Source organism: Haliaeetus albicilla, chromosome 2, assembly GCF_947461875.1.
Source record: "Haliaeetus albicilla chromosome 2, bHalAlb1.1, whole genome shotgun sequence".
NCBI classification, from domain to species: Eukaryota; Metazoa; Chordata; class Aves; order Accipitriformes; family Accipitridae; genus Haliaeetus; species Haliaeetus albicilla.
The window spans coordinates 2,290,915-2,314,260 of NC_091484.1; the positions used below are offsets into that span (position 1 = coordinate 2,290,915).

Genomic DNA, 23,346 nt, shown 5'->3' on the forward strand with positions numbered 1-23,346 from the left:
GTTGATTCATATTAAAGTACAGTCTACTTAACCTATTTGGGACACTTTAGTACACCCTGCCTATATTGATAAGAACATGTCTCCCACTGAAAGAAGCACCACTATCAAGTGTAAAGGAGCTGTAAGTTGTTGCAAAAGCAAAGTTTCAGTGACTGCAACCTGCTTCTTTGTAACATAAGTAATTTATGTTTTGTTACAATAACACATTGTAACTTAATACAGGAGTAGGAGAATATTTTTAATCTGTGAAGTACACTGCTCCAAATAATCACTGATTTAAAAGGGTGATGCAACGGTTACTTGCAAGGTCCACCTTCCCAAATGTTGCTTGCATGTTGCTGAAATGCAATGCTGCTTGCAAGCAAGACCAAATTAATATCTTGCACAATTTCAGGAGGAAGACACTAACACCAAACTTTTAAGATGGACTCTCCTAAATCAGCTTTCACATTGCCAGAAGGTCTGTGTTAGTACTCCAGTATAGAGGCATTTGCAAATGGTACCCAAATTATCCCACAATGAGAGCTTTCAGACTTAACAAGCAACATCTTAAAATAAGTGAATAGATCAGAGAAGTGAATGAGCCTCAAAGAACAAAGAGTTCTAGGTAACTTTTTTCTTCTTAGCTACTTATGAAAGAACATTCAACAACCATTTCCTCAGCAGAGTACTTTTTCATCCTAGCTATGAACAATATGGATAGGGACACTTCTAAATACACAAGGCAAAAAAAGAGCCTTAGACTAATGAAGTCTGTTTTAAAGAACAAAGCCTGACACTACTAAATCAAAGACAACTTCAAGCCAGAATTTAACCACATCCCAAATACTCATTATACAGTGCAGACACTTGCCATTATCTGTTTTCACACAAGAGAATAACCTTTTCTTCATGCATAGGAGCTAAGTTTCCAGCACCCCTAGATGACTACTGAATTCCAGCAGGAGAGGGAAGAACCTGGGGTACCAATAACCAAGCTACGCAGAACCCTGGAGCTTGGCAACTTGGGAGATGGAGCAGTTCGCAAGAGGGTTGCTTCCACCTGCTGGAGATGGGAAATAGTAATGTGAGACCAAAAGACCCTATTGCTTGTAGGGACCCAGACGGTGATCGTCTGGGGGAGCAGGGATGCTTTCACTTCACGCTGAAAGAGAAGCAACCTCACCTGAGTGACCAACTCTGATCTCACCCAAACCAGGCATCTACACACACACAAGCACACAAGAGGCTTGCTGCTGACAAGCTGCCCAACTGTTAACTGAAACTGAACACGCACGGATCTCAAATCCTTTGAAATCATACCAAAAAAATCCCCCAAAAGACAAGAAAATTTGACCTGAAATACACGCAGGGCTCCTCTTGCTTAGGGGAAGCACGCAGAGATACTCCCTGCCGTTAAGCCCATATGCACCCATCCCACCATTTCAGGCCCCACAGGGCAGAGAAACGTCCCTTTTCAGCAGGGCAGAAAGGAGAATTTCATCTCTGCTCACCTCTCCAGACGGCTCACTTGGGGAAACCATGAGCAGCCCAGACTCCACACCCTGCCCTTGCTCCAAAGCATGGTTACTTTTACTTTGCACACATTGCTCTCAGAGCAGCAGCCAGACTGGCTGGCCACTGCCAATGTATGTAGCCCCTGTGTCTGTCTGGTTCTGGCTTTGCTCTCGTTTTGGACAGTGAGACAATGAGAAGTGTTGCTATTCAGTTTTTCCTTTTGCTTTACCAGCACTAGTGGAATATTGAAACTATTCCCTCAACCACCACCATTCAGCTTCCCCTTTCCCACCATTAGAAACACCTCTTTTATTGGTGTCCTGGTTTCGGCTGAGATAGAGTTAATTTTCTTCTTAGTAGCTGGTACAGTGTGTTTTGGATTTAGTGTGAGAATACTGTTGATAACAGACTGATGTTTTACTTGTTGCTAAGTAGCACTTATCCTAAGTTAAGGATTTTTCAGTTTCCCGTAGGCTGCCAGCAAGCAGGTGCACAAACAAAAAGCTGGGAGGGAGCATGGCCAGGACAGCTGACCCCAACTAGCCAAAGCGATATTCCATACCATAGCACATCTTGCTCAGTATATAAACTGGGGGGAGTTGGCCGGGAGGGGCAGATTGCTGCTCGGGCATCAGTCAGAGGGTGGTGAGCAACTGCATTGTGCATCACTTGTCTTTTCTTGGGTTTTATTAATTTTTAAAATTATTTTTTATTATATTCCTTTTCATTACAATTATTATTATATATTGTTATTATTATTGTTAGTATTACATTTTATTTTACTTTAGTTATTAAATCTTTCTTATCCCAACCCAGAAGTTCTCCTTTTTTTTTTTTCCCCCCAATTCTCCCCTGCATCCCACTGGGAGTGGGAGGAGTGACTGAGCGGCTGCATAGTGCCTAGTTGCTGGCTGGGGTTAAACAATGACAACTGGAAACCACATTTAAGACAAAATTTGGAACAAATAATTTGATTGTGCCTGCTGATGCGTTGTCTCAGCACTGCGCTGAGTCAACACCCGCAACCATCTTCCTCTCATCTGCAAACAGTTGTAAAGAAAAAGGCCACTTCTATTTAATTCCTTAACAATTAGGAATTAAATAATCTAAACTTCATTCAGCTTCCAGTAATACAATCTCTTATATTTTGCACTGTTTTCAGTAATTTAAAGACATTCAGTCTATAACCAGTTTGCTAAAAGGATCAGAGTTGCAGTTCTGTTTCTGCAGTCACTCCAGCATGGGTGGTTTACTTCATATACCTGTCCGAAGCCCACACACCTGACAGACAGTACAAGTGATTGAGCTGTTTTTATGAGATGCCGTGAAAGTGAAAAATATTTGCGTGCGAATAGTACACCAGGCAATCCGTGCTGAATCTTCATTCAAAACAATTCTAAAATACATGCATTATAAAAACAAGATTCGTCATAAATCACTGTTATCTTAAGTTATGTCTCATTTTTCTCCTAACTGACGTTGTTCAGATTTTATCATCAGCCAATTAAAATAATTACATGCAAGCTTGCTGCAGCAGATAACTGTAAAACATAATAAATCTAAAAGACATTTGTAGAGCGTTACCCATTCAATGAAAACCGCATTTAAACTTCAGTATGTAAGCAACTTAAACATCCTTTTTCAGCCCATAAAGACTCTTCAGACTTTCAGTACTATTTATATTGCTTTTTTCATCCGCATTTGGCAACATAAGGGTATATAATCTCACACGCCCTTCTCCTGGCTGACTTGGATTCTGGTATGCAATGAAACGCAGGCTAACTCACAGCACAAAGTTCTTCAAGTCAGCTTGAGGGAGTTTAATACCACACTCCCTTAAAGTCCTTAGGAAAAAAACACCCAAACTCCTGTATCACTAGCATTCCTGGATCTACTAATTGCCAGTGATTAATGAATCAAATAGGAGTTACCTTGAGACAGAAAAATAACTACTGGAGATTCAAAAGAAGTCAAGAAAACATTTTTCTCCCTGTCTATACACTTCAAAAGCAGCCACTCATCTCAGACTATGAGTAGTCACACATCAAAAGACATTTTAAGCCTTAGTAGTACCAGAAAAAAACCACATTATTCTTAGGATTTACCAAACACTTATTTTGCCATTACCAGCAACAAGCTCTGGTGGTTTTCTTACACATGAGAAAGTGACACCTGAATATCAGGAAGTACTGAAGATAGTATCATTAAGACTAAATTACACCTGTGTGTGCTGTAATTACATCATCAATATACTGTGCAAGGAAAATTCTTCAACCTTGACATCAGTTTGCACACCTGCTAAAATAAATTCCAACCTTTTCTCTCATTAATTCCAAGAATTATAATGGTGTTTTGGGGGTGATTTATGCCATTCTATGTTCAAGGCCAAAACAAAACTACCAACTTCTTTCACAGAAGAACCAGCCTGCAATGCCGTGACACCAAGGTTCCTGACTGAACTGTACAGTACTTGGTTCTTTTGATTGCTGGCAACACAGGCTTCTACATTTTTCAGTTTCTGGCAAGCTAATAGATTTCAGAGACTGGTAAGATCATATCATAAACAGATCTAATTAACTCAACATTCTTTACTTCAACCACGAAAATCGGAAGAATGACTTACTTGGGTCTCGACTGCTGTACGGCCAGCCTGAGGCAGGTAAAAAAGATGGCATTGGAGAACTTGCCCTGCTGTCGTCCTCCACTTGCTGCGTAATATGCCGCACAGTTTCTTTGTTTTTTCTGTTCTTCCTGCGCCCAGTGGGTTGCCAGCCATCCCCTACTCCTTGTTCTGAGAACGCATTCTGTATTGCACTATCCTTGGCAGAATGTAGTTCACTCCCTCCATAATGTGACGGTGAAACCTGTTCCTCTTTGATACGTAAAGACCCATAGCCCATGTCACTAGACCAAAGAGACTGGGATGAAATGTCTTCGTGGCTGTCTGTTTTTGGTTCTTGATCCTCTTTTCCATAACTACTCCCTCCTTCATGGCAGCTGGCAATAGCTGAATCTCCAGAAGAGTTTGCTGGACTTGTTCGCCGAGCTAACCAGGGAGATATACTCCTGCCAGCCACGACTGCTGAAATCAAAGCATCCGTACTACTGCTGGAAGGGGCTCCAAGTTCATAATCAACGAGGTCATCCGAGGCATCAGACTTTATGCTTATGTCAAGAGCTGCTTTTATGAAATTGTGACAGGCTTGTACAATATCTGTCATTTGCAGATAGCTAGCAGCTGACATCACCTCAATGACGTTTCTGCTGGTCAGTGCTAGGTGTGCAGAATACATGAAGTCAATGATTGCTTTAAAGCCTTGTGCAGTTACAATGTCTAAATGGGTGACTGTGGCCTGGTCAGAGGTTTTCTGTACCTGGCAGTACAGTGTTTTGAAGTAGCGACTACTTCCAAGCAGAACGTTTTTGTGAGCCTTAAAGATCTTCCCCTCCACTATAATGCAAACATCACAGAGGATGCCATGTTGTCTCTGCTCGTTAAGCTCACGCAGCAGATGACGGTAGTGGGAAGCAATCTCCATATCTTCCTTTCGGTTATTCATTTGGAAATCTTTGTGTTTCCTCTTCCACAAGTCCTGCATGGGGAAGGAAATGACAGTATTACAAAATCCCATACAGGCTTACAGACGCGTTCTTCAAAGACTGAGACAAACCCCAAGCTGAACCAAATTAAGTACCAGGTTCCTCTTGAAAGATTGTCACAAAATACAACTGCTGCCTAGAAAGACTGCATGGTCATTACACAATGCAGCTTATTTTTACCAGACCTCAAAAAATTTACGTTAAAAGGGACTAGATTTGAAACTCAATCCTCCAGTGGCTCATAACATCCCAGAGAAACATTTCTTTAAATTACTACAGACTTGTAAGAAAACCTGTCTTAAGTTACTTGGGTAAAACAGCTGTCAGTTTTTACTGTTTGGGTTCAGTAAAGTTTGGTTTTGAAAGAGGTACTACACTTGAAACCATGCTGATGGAGACAAACTATTGAAGAGCACTCTGTAACACAATTTCCTCAAGGGAACAAGCATTACATGTAGCACACTGAATAGCTGAAATCCTCAAACAGCAAAAGCCAATTGAAACCAGCTATTTCCCTTGCTATATTGCCGTTGAGGGGCTATAAATACTGTTTTCGAGTCAGAAGAGCAATAAGCAAATCCAAGACCACAGATCACAAAATTTTAAGTCCCCACCCAAACTAAACTGGCAAGATATCAGAACTATGCAGTTAATGCTATTTGAAGCTTAACTACTTAGAAGCACAAGATTTTTAACTTTGCAATAAAACATATTATTTCCTTGGCTTTACATCTCCAAGTTTACCCCACAACCACCCTAAGATATTGGGTAGAGAAATTCTAATAATCACTTAAACATTAATGTTTAGAAAGGATGCTTATGACCAAAATAACAACGTGTCCATCAAGCTGAGAAGAATTCACGGGACTTTTGATCACCTTCCATAAAATTTGACAGTGTTATCCAAAAAAAGGCTAATTAGTGCCAGCAGCATGGCAGAGACCCATGTCTTCTAAGTTATGCTCCAATTATCCTCCGCTTACACCCCAAACCAGAAAAAAAGGTCTTAAGTGTGGATATGTTGACAGTCATCAGTAGCACCAATATTTTCAGATTGAACTTTATCACACCTGCCAAGTACAAATATGAGAGAAGTAATACATCAACATGGACGAGTGCATACACAGATTTCTCATGGTGTTCAGTAAGTCACTCCTGCCACACAGCTTAATCTGTTGTCCATTCAACACCAACAGAAATGCCCTGCCCTTCGTCTCCCAAGGTAACGCTTCACTGCTATCAGGCGTATCAACACGTTCTGTCTCTCAAGCGAGATGACTTCAAGTTCACAACACTTAAAGTGTTAAGGATGGACGCTGGCAGCACCAGAACAGACCGATGAAGTACTCCCTGCAACACCATACCTCGGCAGTTACTACCTTTGCAACTCCATACTTGCCTTTGCTGCCACAGCTTTGCAAATTCCTTGGTGTTACTTTCTGCCATTTTATCTAGCTTATACCACTTATTCGGAACTTTCTATCAAGATTTATATGCCATCTAACAGTGGTTTAATGGTTTGACCGATTAAGAGCGCCAAGCTGCCACACAACATGAAGGATATCTACTCCTTTCTCTCAAAAACTCAAATTTGTTCCAATATAGGATGTTCCAACTGTAAAATTAATATGTGGGTCCACATGACAACATACAACATACTGACAAGACCAAATTCTGATGTACCTATGGGCAGGTGCACACATCAGAAGCCTGGATTTAGGCTACTGGTGGTTGCTGATAAAACCCAAATCACTGTACTTCTGAGGTCTTACAGTCTTAAAGCATACATGGTTAAATATAAGCACTGTCAGTAAGGAGGCTGACGTGAGCTTGAATCAACTTTCTAACATACATCAAGTTCAAACACAAATTCAGTCCCATCTGTTCAAATAGGCTCACAGCAGTGGGCAGTCCTAGGACAGCCATGATTAAGCAAGTTTCCTGACCCATGCAAGTGGGTTTCCTGTACTGTGGAACACAGATCCCCAAGACCTCTGCCCCCTTCCCCTAGTCTGTGCTATTATTGTCATCTACAGGAGCAAAATAGCTACAGTTTGGCCAACACCATTGGCTAAAAAACAACCTCTCAGCCCACAGAACATACGTGACACAGGACCTTTCTTCTAGAGAGCCACCTGATGATTCAAAAGTTCAAGTTACGCAAGATTGCCTGCACAAGCTTCTCCAGTTCCGCAAGAATGGAGCTGTCTCTTCGGCAGTGTCAGAAATGCTAATTTGCAAGACCAGCTGGTCCCTGATCGTTGAGAAGCATTTACTTCCCTCAAGAGAGGAAGGACCGTCTTCCTGCAACATAAACAGGCTGAACTGGTGTTCATCTATTTCAAATCCATACAGTTTTTCTACAGAATTAAGCACAGAACACACAAAGAAGCTATTCTTTTTTTTTTTTTATTTGAACTGGAAGAGGTTAATAATAGCATAGCTCTACATTATCTGAACAACACTACCCATTTACCATTGAAATCTGCCCGGAGACCTCAAATCAAATTCTCACACGGAAGCCATCTCCAACACAAATAAATGAAATAAATAAATTAAAAAAAAAAAAAAAAAAAAATCAAACCAAGAATCGAGTCGGGGGGAAAAAAAAAAAAAGAAAAAAAAAAAGAGGACGAATTGATTTTTCAGGTGTTTGGCCTGAAAAGGTTGTGATGGAACCAGCCAGCACAGCAGCTCTCTAACCCAGGCTCTGAAGGTGGCTGCCACCACTTCCCATGTCTTCATTTTTGAGAGAACCACCTCTTAAAGCAGAATGACAGTTCAGTTTTGTCTTTATTCCAGAAACCACTACTGCATCTACTTTTAGGAGCTGAAGAGTCAGCTTAGTCCCCTCAGGAAATATGAATTGCCACATAGGATAAAGTGAGTTGTCCATCACCAATCCTGTCTTCAACAGCTGCCATATCCACATGATTCAGAGGAAGACGCAAGAAAACCTCACAGCATACAATTACGAAGCCATCAGAAGGTTTCAGATATGGCATTTCCGTTTGCTGTTCCTTCATGGGTATCAAAATCCATATTCCAAGATACCAACTCCCTGGAATCAGTGCAGGGGGGAGGGGGGCGGGAAATCTCCTGCAAAGACGATTTTCCCTTCCTCAATTTAATACAGATTAGCATCAGGAGTATCTGTCAATGTCTTCACCTGGTTTTGTGAATTTATGCAACAAGAGCTTTTCTTCTTGAATGTTTTTCACCTGGAAATTATACTGATTCCTTGAGATTTTATTTCTTTACTATTTCATATATTTATTCAGCTTACTTCAGTGAGCTGGGTTCCCCCTCACTGTTGGTAACAGTCTATTTTAGATAAACCTTGTCCTTTGTTTAAGCTGCCTGTGGCAGAAACCCAGATTAAAATATTCGTCTCTTGCTACCTTTGGTTTAGACTGGACCAGTCTGAGGTTCAGTTGAGGTTCTGACTCATCTGGTGCTTCTTATGGATGAAGCACATGCTAGCCTCTTTAGGAAATAGCTTTTCTCTGACTTTATTTCCTATCAAGGGATTTCTACTAAACACACACACACAAATCTATGCAAGATTCCTTACTGGCCTCCCTCCCACCCACCAAGCTCTTGACAGAAGACACCCTCCAGGCAAGCCATGGATGAACAAAAGCGTGTCATTACAGTAAGATCATACAGTCCTTGTATGTTACTTGCCCACTTTTCCAAGGTCATTGGGGACAAGAGCAGAGAGAGGGTGGGTAGGTGCCTTTTGGACAAGAAAGCAAAAATACCTGACATTCTAAAATATGATGAATATAAGAACACAAGTAAAAATAATGACAATACACATTCCTCTACACAAAGGGAAGACAACTTGTCCTTGTTCCAAAGTACTTTAAGTATAAAGAGACAAGAGAGATGAATGGGGAAGACACCCACCAAAGAGCAGCATCCTTTCCACTGACAGGTGGGCACGTTACAGCACTTTCAAGTATGCAAGCAATGATGTAGATACTCCCATGTTCAGTCTAATCAATAAAATTTAACATCTTCCAAACCAGCAATTATTACTGTAGATGTCTTGATCTTCCTCTGTCTAAAGGTCTGCTACTTTATACACATTGTTCCACATTCAACATTTGTCACAGCATTGTACCTTTTAAATGAGAGGTCTTTGGGGGAGAAAATTAAATATGCCTCAAATTCAGAGGAATTAATTAGTTTTCTGTCTACCCATGTCAAACCAGAACATCCGTTTAATGTCAAGGATCACTAGAGAATTAATCCAAGTTAAATTTAAGGCAATTTGCTAGTAGTTAAAAATTCAGGAAGCTTCAAAACCCTGTGCTCTTGTGTTCCAATTTTACATGCTGTTTTGTGGCTTGTTGTTGGGATGGTTGGGGTTTTTTTTCCCCTTTTCCTGGTAACGATATTTATCTCCACTTAAAAGATGTTGTGGAAAGATTTCTTCGAAAAGCAGTAGCCTTCAAACTTCTACTGGAAGCCTGGTAAAGATGGAATAAACCGTGGAGATTTTTTAGAATCAGACCTCAAAGATTAATGATGTATTTTTTGTTTTATCTCGGGTCTTTTTAGTACACTGAAGGATTTCAAAGTTGAGCACCTACTAAAATCCTTTAGGCCTGGGCCTGCGATGACAGCACATGGCCACAACACAGCTTTCCAAGAAGCCAATGAACCATGAAAGCTCATCTGTAGATTTTCCACAAAATAAATTGTAGCAGATCAGGCTTTTTTCATAAGTCAATTCACAGACACTACAGTAATTCAAGTCTATTACTTTTCCAAAAATAACTAAAAAAAAAAAAATTGTCCCTAAACAAACAACACTTGCATGTAACAGCAAAAAGAACAAAACATGAGCAGATTTAATAATCTCTTTCATGCAAACTTCTGTCAAGATACGGGCCAGCTTTTTACTTTCCATGTTGTCAAAAACCTGGTCTTAAAGTAAGCATTAATAATTTATATAATCTTTAAACCTAGCTAGAATGAACCTAGTTCTACAAATATAGCATCTCTGAAAACTCTTTCTTTTGCACTATCAGTACAGTTATTTGAACATGAAAACATCACCTGGTGACATAAGAGTCTAAATAAACACAGTCTTCACCTACTGTTGGAAAGGTTTTAAAAACGAGTAACCAGTAATACTTACAAAGCCAACCTCTCAGCATACGCACCCACAATAAGTCTGCTGACCAAAATCTTAACACCAGTAAAATTAAGTGGTACAAATTTGTTGCATCTAAAACTCAGCGCCTTATATGAATTTTGACAAAAAGCCACAGACAAGAAATGGAGTACACACATGAAAGCCTCTACAGTACAGTCCTCTGGGAAATAGTGGGGACAAAATTAAACTCAGAAGGAAAAGGGAGGTGGAGGGGAGCAGAAAAAGACTAGAGGGGTTTTTTGTTGTTGGTAGGGTTGTTTGTTTGTTTACTTTTTGTGCTCTCAGAATATAAGCGAACGAAAAATTTAAACTACATGTCATTTAGTCTGTTACAATTGTCTAAACAAGTTTCTACGCTTAATACTAAGGACACAAGTTATAGAGTACCAAACTATTCACTAGTGCACTCCACCAGCCACTCTATGCTCCCTAGAGTAAACATGCCAATTGGAATTTAACCAAAAATGTGTTGTTTCCTCCCCCCTCTCCGTTCAGAGAAAAGTAAAAACAGATTAAGGAAGAACTCAAATTCACTCCAATGGTTTATTATACAAAAAAACCAACAAACACACCCCACTTCTCTGCTTCCCCTGTGTCCTGTCCATGTCTCCACTCCCAAGACATTCCAACATTTTTTAAATTCCTCTGCAAAGGAGCTCCGTAAGGTGAGATTGGGCTTGAAATGCCTCCTTGCACAACAAGACACAGTGTGTATACGAGTTTCACTTTCATCCAATTAAAGACAACAGAAATGCATAGGATTCCTCCTATCCATGTGCCCTGGGCTGAAAAGAATGAAGTACAAAAAACCCCAACGTAACCTTAGCAACTCAAAAGGACGGTACCTATACTTATTCTCCTAAAGGGGAGAAAAAGCAGAAGACTCAGGATATTAATGGATGATAACTCCCTGCAAAGACACTGCTCATGAGCTTTACAAGTACAAATCTCCAGAAGTACAGTGTTTTCTCCTAAGTGTGTTTGAAGAAGAGCACACAATTCCAGAAAAGTTAATTTTTTGATACTAGATACCCCAAAATTATATTGTTATGTTCAGCTTTGTTCAAAGTAGATGCAAGTAACAGCTTATGAAAATGAACAGTTGCCAAAAAAGAAACTCTTCTACCCTATTCTGATTCATGAAACCGATCATTCGTAGTTTAAGTTGGTCATTCCAACCACAACTCTGAATTCAAAGAGAAACAGGCAGATGTTTGTAAACAGACCAAACCAGACCCTTGGGCCAAAGAGGTTACTCACAACTCACGGTTTCACGAGAAAAACACCGTACCACTTTTCCCTTATGACTGGGGATGAGAATGTTTTATTACAGCCCAACAGTGCCTGTTCATCCTTATGGGTTAGGAGCCACAGGAAAAAAATTAAAAAGTTTCACCATTCAGTTTGAGAAATACTACAGAATTACAGAAAGGACAAAAATCTGGAAGGCAAACGATTTTCAGTGAACTGAAGTAAAAATACTAGTTATATTTTTATTATCAAATTTGAGAGGTCCACTCAATTCTCTATGACTGTAGGGCAACCCCCCTGCCCCAAGCCCCTACAAGTATTCAATTAACATCTGCCTGATGAGGATTGACTAAAATTTCTCTCCAATTTCAAGCCAATGCTACACCACCATTGACAGCATTAAAACACCATCTCCAGTTAGCCTCTCTGTAGCAGTTACAATCCAGAAAGTCCATGAGCAAAGTTCAAACAGCAGCAGCAGGGCAAGCATTACACCTTCAGTAGCTGTAACACACCAGCAAAGAAATCACTTGCTCGAACCCCTGGTTCTTAGGACAGGCAAAGAGACTTCAACTCCCCATCAGTCCAGGTTAGATTTAGTCAGGAAATACGTTTAAGACCATGTCATCAGTTTACAATTGCTTCTACCATGAAAATAGATAGATCCAAATGCAATTAGGAATTAAAAGAAAGCCAATTTCAGCAAAAAGAATAACGACACGCAAAACACTGCATGCTTCTAGTCAGTCATATCATCAAAGCTTTGTTTCTGCAATCCAAACAGGAAACACAAGCAAAATCTTAACTCCCATAAGCAATAAAATAACAGGGAGCTATCATTAAACATTTCACTCTCTACTCCAAAACTTTAAACCAGAGACTTGGCTTTGGCCTTTGACCTATCAAACCATCTACCTGAAGTTACGGGGCCAGCTATAGTGTACAGAAGCTGGACACTACAAAAGTGCAACCAAAAGACAGGATTTCTGAAGGTATCTTAGAAAAATCCTTTTATTAACCTTCATTAGCTCTGACAGCGCATAAAGAATTTTGAGAGAAAACCAGGTCTGAAAATGAAAGCTAACGGAAAACTGTTAGCCTCCACATTTTGAAAGGAGGGCAATTAGATATTAGAATTAGAAATTTAGAAACTGTAAAGTTAAAAATAGGAGGGGGGGGGGGAGACCAGAGATGCACATTTTGCTACAGTGTTCTTCAAGTAATAAGCAGGGAAGACGTTTTTGCTGATTTTGTTAGAGAAAGCATGCAAACTTTAATATTAAATAAAAAAAATAAAAAAAAAAATCCAAGACAATTACTTCTTACCAGTAACAAACTGGGTTCCAGGTCTAGCGTTTCTCCTACTATAGGTGAGGACATCAACAGCCCTAGGGCAGCACAGGTAGTGCACCGTTCTATGACCTTCCAGTAGCACTGGTGTGAACTCTTGTAGGGGAAAGGCAGAACTACGACAAAAAAACAAAACCAGAAGAAGTTATTAGCATTAGACTACAAGATTACTGTGTAACAGTGGTACATTTAAGTCCTTTCCCTCCAAACTCACAGTTGTAACACCCCTATTTATGACCTAACGAACCCCCCCAAAAAGTTAACTCAAAGCATATCAAAACATTGCAGGTAATTAAAGCCTGTTTTTTGCAATAATAGAAGGAAGAATTACGCCTTAAAAGTATGGGAAGAAAAATTCTAATTTTAGATACTAAAACTTCAAACAGATCCTTGAAACAACAGTGTTTCCTGTTTGGTAACTTTTCAAAACATTCTCACTTTAATGACTTTTTAAAGAGACATTTGTGGCCTGAAGGGCACTAATTCACCTTATCTGACCTATCAAATACTGAGGTTAAAAAGCTACCACTACAACTCCTGAAAAAAAATCAAGTTTGCAATGGATTATTCAAGACAATTTCCTCTTGAAATGTTTAATGACCAGTTTCTACTGACTGATGCCATTCAAGGTTAAGAGACTAAACAATCCCAAGATTTTGAATATTCTGTATAAAATATAGATGCCTAGGTAAGGCACATTCACAGACAGACTTCTGGGATAAAACATTAATGTTTACAATTACAACGTATAAAGAATAGGAATAGTTCATCTACACATAGTGTCCTCACAGATAAGAAACCTTTAACTATTACTATCATCTTGTATACCTGTTTTTCTTACACAAAACAGACTTATTTTCTTCAGAATAACATATTCACTACGCTTACAACACCTAACTTCAACTAAAACTTTGACTATACTTTATTCAAAAATTTATACTGTTTATACACCATTAGCTGTTATAGCAAAGTATTTGCCATATATTTCTGATCTCTGCATTTCAGACATCTCTAATATACAGATTAGCTCTCTTAATGAAAATAAGCAATAAATCAATACTGTTGATTTCAAGACTGACCTTCTGTAGTAACAGATTGTGAAAGAAAACATCAGAAGATAAAAATTAAGAAAGCTTTTCCAATACTAACTAATGTCATTATAAACGGTGAAATAACATATCTAATAAACAAATGAAGTAATAAGGAAAAGCCAAGCATTCTTATGGCAACAAGCAGAACTGTGAAAATCTTGAAAACAAGTATGACCCAAGTGAAGCAAATACCATTGACTTTGTTCTCAATTTCTATTTCAGACTGCCAAGTCTTGCCTTTTTCTAATTCTGATTGCTTCTCCATAGCAATTGTTTTGGCTAGCTCCTTTTAGTTCTGTTATTTAGACAGTTAAAAAAATAAAATGGGGGAGGGAGGGAGCCAGACCAACACAGACACATGGGAAATTACTTTGTTAGAAAAGCTTAAAAGTAATGCGTAGTTTCACTTAGACTTAGGACTGTTACTGTTAAGACTCTCATTTACACCTCTGTCCCAGCGTTGCAAAATGAGCCAGAACAGTCTGGTAAGAATGGTAAAGCTGAGACCTATACAGTTTTGCAGAGCTCTTAATTTTTTCTTCCTGCTTTGAGCTCTGCACCTGTTTTCCTCTTCCAATCAAACAGATGAGAACCAAGTGACCATGATTAATGGAGGCAGCCCTACCACAAGGTAGGAGCAGGAGAATAGCCAGAGGTATTTCTTCAACTTTTGCAGTTGGGTAAGATTTCTAAACGAACCTTTGTTATCAATGTTATGTCAAATTTTATGAAGAACTGTAAGTCCTCATGGCAATGTTGATATATATCCAGCTACTCTTTCTCTTTCCCTTGCCACATTACAAAAATATCTTTAAATGCTGAGAACTTACCAATCTTTGAAAATGTTTCTTGTTAGCAAAAATAAACGTCACAATGTTTCACAGCTGGATAGTGCATGATTTAATGAATAGAGGAGAATGGTCTCTGGTAACAAGCTCCAACAGGTTCGTCAGATGTCCTGTATTTGGGAAGGGAAAGAATAGGAGGCAAAAATTAAAATCTAAACTTTAACTTAATACAAAAACCTTCAGTGTCATATAATTAGAAGCCACAGTTAAAATAATTGCATATTTACAAGACTGTTTGCCATTTTGAACAAGAAATATTCTGATATATAGGAAATATATTCCAATAAGTTCTGACATATAGGAAAAATTCTTTAGCCCTTGTGTTAAGTTAAAGAAAGAGCTTAACATACAAATTTTAAGACTATTAACAACTTCTGACTACGCTTCCAGACAGAAGTGCTTTGGAGAAGTCACTGTAAAAAACAGTACTTTATATGAGGATTTCAAACTATTTTAACAATAGTCTGCTCTAGTAAACATCGTAAAGTTTCAGTTAATGTTTCTGCAACACTTGCCATCCACACACTTTAAATGAGGTTAGTATTAATCTAACCTTATAGTTACAGTGATTCCCCTCCAAACGAAAATATTTGCCTAAGGTTACAGAAAAATTATCTGTCTGCATTATACAAAAGTAAGATATTTGAGTTCTATTCCCACCCAACTCGACTGAATCACAGCCTTCAAAAGCCAGAGTCATCCTCAAGTTAAACAGCAGTGTACACAAATGTACTAACTAAAACAGTTTGCTCCTCTTACAAGAATTTAAAAATTTTGAAAAAAGAAAATCCACAAAGGTACAGAAAAAGATGCAAATACCTAACAGAAGGTAAAAGCTTTATCCTCCATGCCTGTAAAAGCTATGCAGCCCAAAATATAATATTCCAACTGGGAACAATTTGCTAATACAACAGGATGGACCTTTCCTTACAGGGCACTAGGTGTATTTCTAGTTCAAAATGCTTACTTGCAGTAACATTTCCACTGCACTTTGTATTTCCTCTCCATTTCACTTACTCATTTCCCCGCAACTTCCAACTCTGTCCATGCGCTTGTCTCTTCATCCTCTCTCTCCATCATAGAGAGCTCCATCATGGTACAGAAACAGTTGCTCACATGATTCCCCTATTTCTGATCTCCTCTCTTTCTCTCACCTGGCTGCACCAAGAGACGATCCAACTCTACCCACCACCATGGACCTTGCAGAACGCAGTAAGAACGCAGAAGAGCTAGCCAGCACTTAAATAGCAAGTACCTTACAGGGTACCAGGTTTGAGAAGTCTGGTGATATCAAAAAATGTAAGATTTGAGCTACAGATATATCTGCCACACTAGCAGTGAAATTAAAAAACACCTTGAAAAAATCCGAGTGCCTGTGGCTAGTATTGACACTTAACCTGTCCAAGTGCCATTAAAGCCTACAAGATCTTAAGCTTCCACTTAAAAGAAAAAAAAAAAAGTCGCAAAAGTAATCTAACCAAGACGACTTTGCCCTTGTGCATCTATTGGCCAAAAAAACAACATAAAAAGCATCTTAAAAAAAAGGGGGGGGGGGATTAAAGAACTGCAAGCCTATCACACTGGGAATTGCCCTGAAGAATGGTTCCCCCAAAACCTTCTCATTGGTTTTTGGCTTTTTAACTAGGGGATCTTTGCTAAAGTTCCCAAACTCAGTACATAAAAAGGGAGGGAGCCAAAGAAGGAGGAAGAATCACTAGGTAATTTTTAAAGAGAAGTATAGCAGTGGGAGGAACCGAGGGAAAGAGCACCTATGAGACAGAAAAGACACGTAAGGAGTCAGGAATAATCTAAGAGTAAAAAAATCAACCAGTGCAAAGCTAAAGATAACATATGAGGTGCTCTGTGAACAATCTGATTTCGTTTGTGTAATTCGCGGCACAAGCACTTAGTGCCTTGGGTAAGTATCCCTTTTTACTTTTTAGTAGAAATCTCATAATCCAGATTTGATCAACTATTATTAAGGGGAGAAAAAAAAAAAAAAAAAAAGGTGGAGTGAAGCCAAGAAGGATACAGTGGTAATAAGAAGGAAGTCAATAAGCTAGCTTTATATTTAGCCACCACCTCATTCTCCAATACTACAGTGGCAGGACTTTTAGGAGTACTGCGTCCCGAGTACTTCGTTCATCAGTACTTAAATTAGTTGGTTTTGGGTTTGGGTATTTTAAGCACCTAATGGCTAATACAGACCATCAATTCTTCTGTTTTGTAGCATGATTTGAGCACTAGTCAGAAAGGTATTTCCTCCAATGGTGTATTAGTGCAGAAGGTGCAAATTTTGTTTAACCCTCTCCTCAAAGAGAGTGAGCTAACCGCCTGAAATATCAACTCTTTCTGCAGAGATGTTTTTCACAAGGTGAGAAATACCAGGAAGCAAACTCGCTTGGACGGAATAAGCAGTTTGTTCAACACATGGCGAGGAAATAATTAGGAAAGATAACTACATATTTAAGTATACACAGGTATAAACATATTCCTTATAGACACTTTTCTATGTAGGGTTCTTAAGCAGCTAAGTTCCTGGCACACACTCTGACATTCTCGTTACTAAGTTTATTTTAATCCATACACAAGCTAGTAGCTGTGTTTGTAGAATATTTCTGACGTCTTGCTGCCTCCCTCCATTACCATGACCCCAACTCAGTTTTACTGTAAAGCGAATGCTAGGCAACTTCCAACATTTGCAGAATGCTCTTCTTCCTGAATGCATACACAAGCCAAGTGAGTAACAGGACAGAAAGGATCACCACTGCATGGGCTGGAATAAAAGCAAGCCACATCCCCAAAATGCAAGGCAAAAAGGTGAGTTTCAGCTCCAACTCGGCATCTACCTGTTACATTTCAGCAAAGCTACTGTTCCTCTCCGCAGCTGCACCACTGCTGGTTCCAATGCACACGTACATCCTTACCTACGCGCAACAAAACACCGCAAAGTGGAACACATTTCCATCTAATTAGAATTACTGTCAAGGATCTCCTCCTGCCTGCGAAGCACTCGGAAGCTATTCAAAACCAACATTTCAACAGCAGTCTGATGCTTCTTAAATATATGGGTATGAAAGAAAGTTAAAGCAACTGTTCAGAAAATAACTGCACCACAGCTAACTTGGTAAGGGACAGAAAACCCCACCCACGAGCCTCTGAACTCCACCGTATCTCATAGGAAATTCAGCAAGGACTTCACACCAGTTTGCATTTATGAAGAATAATTGTTTTTAGCACAACTATGATTTTTCATCAGTATAATAGAAAATGTTTTGGAAGAGCCAAGAGAACCCCGGCACCCCTGCTTCACAGAAGGGGAGGCTGATAAAAAGCAGTTACGATACCAGTACGTTCGATCAACAGCTACAGGATGGGAACGGAATCCCAAGCAGCTATCCCTCCAAATTGGACATCCTTGTGCATCCAAATACACCAAGGCAGCACGAACCAGAAAACTACTGAACCGTTCAGGGAAGTTGGAGATTCTTTCCTCTTGCATCTCAAGTGAAAGAAGTCCCGCAACAAGCGATACACGCTTTAATTTCTCATCCTGCCTGAAGGACTAAAGGTCTAGAGGGAATGGAGAAAACCAACTACTGAAGGTTGTATTTAAGGGGGCTGTAACACAAACATATCGCCTAGTGAAACAAAAAGTCCCCAAGAAGGAATAAAGTAAAGTTTTGAAGCAACAAATTTTAACACCGGAGTCCTGACTGTCATTGTACTTGACCAAAATATCATAAAAACGCTCACGGGGATCCTTAGGCAAGGAGTAGCATCGCAGTACTTCACGCAGACCAAATACCTCCCTCTATCTCACAGCCGTGGTAGGTCCTTGTACTCTCGCCTAACGTGACCCCTGCTATCTACAGACAACCCCACAGCATGCTTGCTTTCACTATTAATACATTTTAAGTTTCAAATATCACACACATAAAACACAGGTAAGCTACGCACTTAAAAATATTCAAGCAGGTCGTAAGCCAGAACCAAAATACAAACACTGTATTAATCCTTTTGTGCAAAGTGTCAGAATTTTCTAGGGTAATGCTCGCAGCCAGGAACGGACACGAACCGCTGGCTCCTGGGAATTATAGCGGACATGTGGGATAACCATTACAACTGCAGGTAGCTCTTCACAGACTTAAACTAAGCCCTCTCTTTGCCCTTTTGTTTGCCCATTAAACTAAACACACAGGAGCCAAGGAAAACCCCTGTGAATGCTTTTTACCAATTTAGGGGGAGTCTAGAGAGCGTTACAGAGTGCTCTGGAGCAGCCAGGAAAACCAGCAAGAACATGAAGGGGAAAATGTCCTGGGAAAGGTTGAGCTGTTTATGAAATAATTCTGCTCTAAAAGCAAGCAGTAGCAGTTTGGATTGGGTGTTAGCCTGCTGCTGGGAGGACAGGAAACTTTACTTAGAAACTTCAAAAACACGTATCTAAAAAAAAAAAAATCCATGCAAGTGGATAGCAGAGACAAAAAGAATATGCTCGACCTCACAGCAACACAACACGTTACCAGAGGAAAAGCAGGCGTATTAACAGCAAATAACAGATCTTTCCAACATGAGGCATTTTTCCTTTTGACGGAGTACTGCTGAAGGGGGGCTGCTAAACTGGTTTTCCTCTAAGCACTTCCAGTTATAAAAAAAAAAAAAAAAAAAATTCCTCTTGCGAAGAACATATCCACTGTTGTACAACTGTCCCAGAAAACAAAGACCACGGGGAGAAAGTGGCCCATTTTCTCCAGTCTCCAGGAACCCCGTGTACAGGTCATGTTTTCAAAGGCTCAATCCTACACACTCTAGAACGAAGCAGCATTTAAAGTATGTGAATAAACACCTAATGTTAGGATTATTAGAATACCCCATTTTTTGGTACCACACTAAAATTGACTCAATTATACCAAAGCTAACATACAGTCTATGAAAACAACTGCGAGAGAAGTTTAGCTGTGAGTGAGTTTCCCCCTCCTGGACAGGCTGCATCAAAAACAAAAGACTAGTTTTCTGTTTCAGTTACAGTTATCCCACTAGCGTACCAAGCCACGCAATAATTTTCATGAACATACGTTTGGGAGCTCCCCTAAGTACTGTTTTGTAGCTCTCCCTCCAGCCCATGGGACAGGCTCCTCTACCCATTTCTTGTCAGTTCCCAAAAAACACCTTAAAGCGATAATTCCTCAACACATGTTGAAAATATTGTGACTAATAATACACTCCACCCATTTTTTCCATCACTAAGGATTTCAAAATATAAAACTTGACAAACAGCAAGAGAAGCTAGATGGAATTTAGAAGGGGAAAGTCAAATTTTACTTCCAATTAAAAGATGCTGTAAAAACATAAAATGTTCAAGCAAGGTATTGATAAAAGTGAAGAGCTATCCAGTCACAGCAAGCTTCTTCCTCAAAATTATGTTTTTCTCACTCTTCTTGGATAACGTAGCTTTTCCTTTTAATCCTCACATGGGAAAAAAAAAGAAAAAGAAAAAATACGCCCTCCCCTTTTTGAGAAAATACATTTAATGCATTAGTAGCAGGGCTGCTGTATGTACACAGAGAATCCACACTTGTAATAAATACTTGATCGAGTTCAAGAACTGAGACCTAGATCTATATTACAGTGACTAAATGCTAAAAATGATACCAGTGATGCAATTAAAATGCATGCAAGAACTTTGGTACAGGTGTCTACAACACCACTGTTTGCTAAACACATCTCCTAATTAGCATGGCTTTAAACAATGCTGATAATAATCCGGTCCTGTAAGGCTTGCCAAATGAATCATTGAGATTGCAAAATAAAAAGCATGAGGAATTCATTAAAGAGCTGTTAAACTCTCCTTTGTTTATCTTTCCCCCGTCAGGTGTAAAAATAAATAAATATTGGTTTCTATCTCCGGATTTCATCCAAACGCTCAGCTTCACAATAACGCGCCGGTGAAGAACCTCCTCAGGAGGTACCAACGTTTTTTTTCCCTCCGTTTCAAAAGAGAAATCCTCCCACTATTACAGTCCTGAAAATCTGCTCCATTCTCTATTTGTCATCTGGGATTGAGTTATCAGACACTACTTGTATTACTTTGGGAACTGACATGTCTATTTACAGAGACACAAAGGCAATCCAGCAGCACAACCCCTTCTTTTACCAGCACCTTTCACAGCACCTCTCCTTCTCCCCTCGGCCAAATTTTACAAACACTTTTTTCTGGGGAGGGGGGGAGGACACCTCACTAGTTTCCCAGCATGACAGAAAACATTTCCAGCCACTTTTGCACTTGTTACAGCCTTATGAAAAATCACCTCTATCCCCCCCAAAGGAACAGCGTTATTTTTTCAAGGTTTTTTTTTGTTTGTTGGGGTTTGTTGTTGGTTTTTTTTTTTTTTTAAAAAAAAGAGGGTCACTTCCCCCATTTCAGCCTGCAATTAAAATGGAGGCAAGGCCAGGCGATCTATGTCTGGCTTTAGGGGGAGACAATAACCCAAAACAGGCCTGGCTTTTTAAAAAAAAAAAAAAAAAAAAAAAAAAAAGAAGAAGAAGAGGAGAGGGAGAAAGAGAAAGAGAGACAGGCAGAAAGAGAGAAATACAACATGCTTCACCAGTATTATTACCTCATCCCTTTTTCCAAGCAGTTTTGAACCACACTCCTGACAAACTCTTGGTCCAACTTGCACGGATGCTGGTTTTTAGGGGGCGGAAAAGGTTTTAATGCTGGAGCCGGGATTGAGGCTGGCTATTCGCAAGTGGAGCTGCTGTTAAAATGCCCCCTTGTCTCTTCTCCTCTCCCTTGAGCTGGGTGTTGACGCAGCAGAAATTACCAGCTGGAAAATTCCCCTTTTGGAGGTTACGGGGAGGGGGGTGGGGGGGGTGGTGGTGGAGGGGGGGGGGCGGGCGGAGGAGCGAGGGGAGGGCCGGGGGAGGGGGGTTAAACCCTGCCACTTACCAAGTTAAGCCATCCACCCACACCAAAATAAGACATCGCGTCCCAAAGAAGGCACACCGTGCCCCCCTCCGCGGGCAGGGGAGCGATCGGGCCCCCCGCTCCCCCCCGCGACGGGCGGCGGGCTCTGCCCGCGGCGGAGGAGGACGAGGAGGGGGTGCCGGGGTGGGTAGGGGGTGATAATAACGATAATAAATGAGACGGGCGGGGAAGAAGGGGAAAGGGGGGGGGGGGGTGCTCCCCGCCGCCCCCGGAGCGCTGCCCGCCTCGCCTCGCCTCAGGGTCGGCGGGGATGGGGGCGGCCCGCCGCTGCCGCTGCCTCAGGGGGCGGGCGGCCATGGCGACCCCCCGCTCGCCTCAGGGAGAGGAGAGACGGGGGGGGGCAGGGCGGGAAAGGGGGGGGTGGGCGGCGGCGGCGCGCTTACCTGGGCCCCATGGAGGAGAGCGGGGTCTCGGAGCGGCCGGAGCTGTGGCTCCGTCGGTCACTCCGTGCCTCTCCTCCCGGGTGGGGAGGTGGAAGGGGAAGGGGGGAGGAGGGCGGGGGTGTGTGGGGGGGGAGAAGCCGGCGGAGGGGAGGGAAGGGGGGGGGGGGGGGAAGGCGGTGGGGGGGGCGCCCGGGCGCGCTCCCGCCGCTCCCTCGGGCGCGCGGGGCGCGATCCCGCGGCAGGGCGGCGGGGCGGCGCCGCGCGGCGCGTGCCGGCGCTTGCCCCCGCCCCTTCTCCCCCACCGGCAGCCGACGATTGGGCGGCGGCGGGCACGGGCCTCCGTAAGCACCGCCTATTTTTCCCCGCCTTCCCACCCTCCCCTTTATCCCTTGCGCCGGGGGAGCGGGGGGCGCCGCCGGCGGCTCTGCCACTGCCGGACACCGGAAGTGAGGGAGGGAGGGAGGGAGAGAGAGGAGGGCGGGGGCGCGCGCCCGGGCTCGCCCGCGCGGGGCACGCCGGGACGGCGCGGTGACAGGGCTGAGGCGGAGGGCGGGAGGGCGGACGGACGGTCGGACGGACGGACGGTTTTCCCTCGGTCCCGTTCTTTCTCCGGACCTCCCGCCTCCCAGGGGCCGCCTGGGTTCGTCTCCTGCTTCCCCTCGCTGTGGCGGCAGGTGCGCCTGGCCCGAGGAAGGGACGCGCCGCTGCGGCCGGTCGTTTTCCCCTCGTTGGGGGGGTGAATCCATCCATCCATCCCCTCAGGCCCACCGCGGCCTCCCCGGGAGCCACGCCCGGGTGAGGGCGAGGAGCTAGGCGGGATGAAGGACGAAGGGTTTGCTGATCCCGGTGGGGCTGGGCCGCTGGCCGGGGCCGTGCTGCAGCCTCTTTGGCACCTTGCGGGGCGGTGGGGCGGGGGGGAGAGAAATCGCTTTCTGCTCTCTTACGAAATAAGCTGTATTTCACACAACCCCCTAGAGAAAAAAAAAAAAGATCTGCAGCCCTGCAGACTTCAGAGCCCCCTTGACTTGACTGGGCAGCGGGGCACTGGCCCGGCTTAATGGCTGGAGGTCTGGAGAATGAGGTTCTGCCGCTGCGAAATGGAGATCATAGCTCCTCGTCGGCCGTCAGATCCGGGGATGAAAAACCTCTCGTTGCCACAAAGGGCGGG

At 42.0% G+C, this 23,346-nt stretch overlaps 1 protein-coding gene across 7 annotated transcripts in view; it reads right to left on the reverse strand.

Annotated features, from left to right (window-relative positions):
* ZBTB46 (zinc finger and BTB domain containing 46) overlaps positions 1–22,319 on the reverse strand; it is a 60,867-nt gene extending 38,548 nt beyond the window's left edge. For 3 of the 7 annotated variants that reach the window (XR_011327898.1, XM_069802481.1, XM_069802523.1), the window contains exons 1-5: positions 22,179–22,313; positions 21,425–21,605; positions 14,790–14,917; positions 12,845–12,984; positions 4,121–5,090 (exon numbers count right to left, since the gene is read on the reverse strand). Coding sequence is in view for 6 of the 7 variants with exons in the window: in XM_069802481.1 (XP_069658582.1) it covers positions 4,121–5,090; positions 12,845–12,898 (1,024 nt within the window). In the remaining variant the exon portion in view is untranslated. Of the gene's footprint in view, positions 1–4,120; positions 5,091–12,844; positions 12,985–14,789; positions 14,918–21,424; positions 21,635–21,756; positions 22,128–22,178 lie in introns of those variants that run through there. The other 4 variants (XM_069802534.1, XM_069802490.1, XM_069802500.1 and 1 more) reach the window with 4 other exon arrangements.
* Between the last annotated feature and the right edge of the window lie 1,027 nt (positions 22,320–23,346).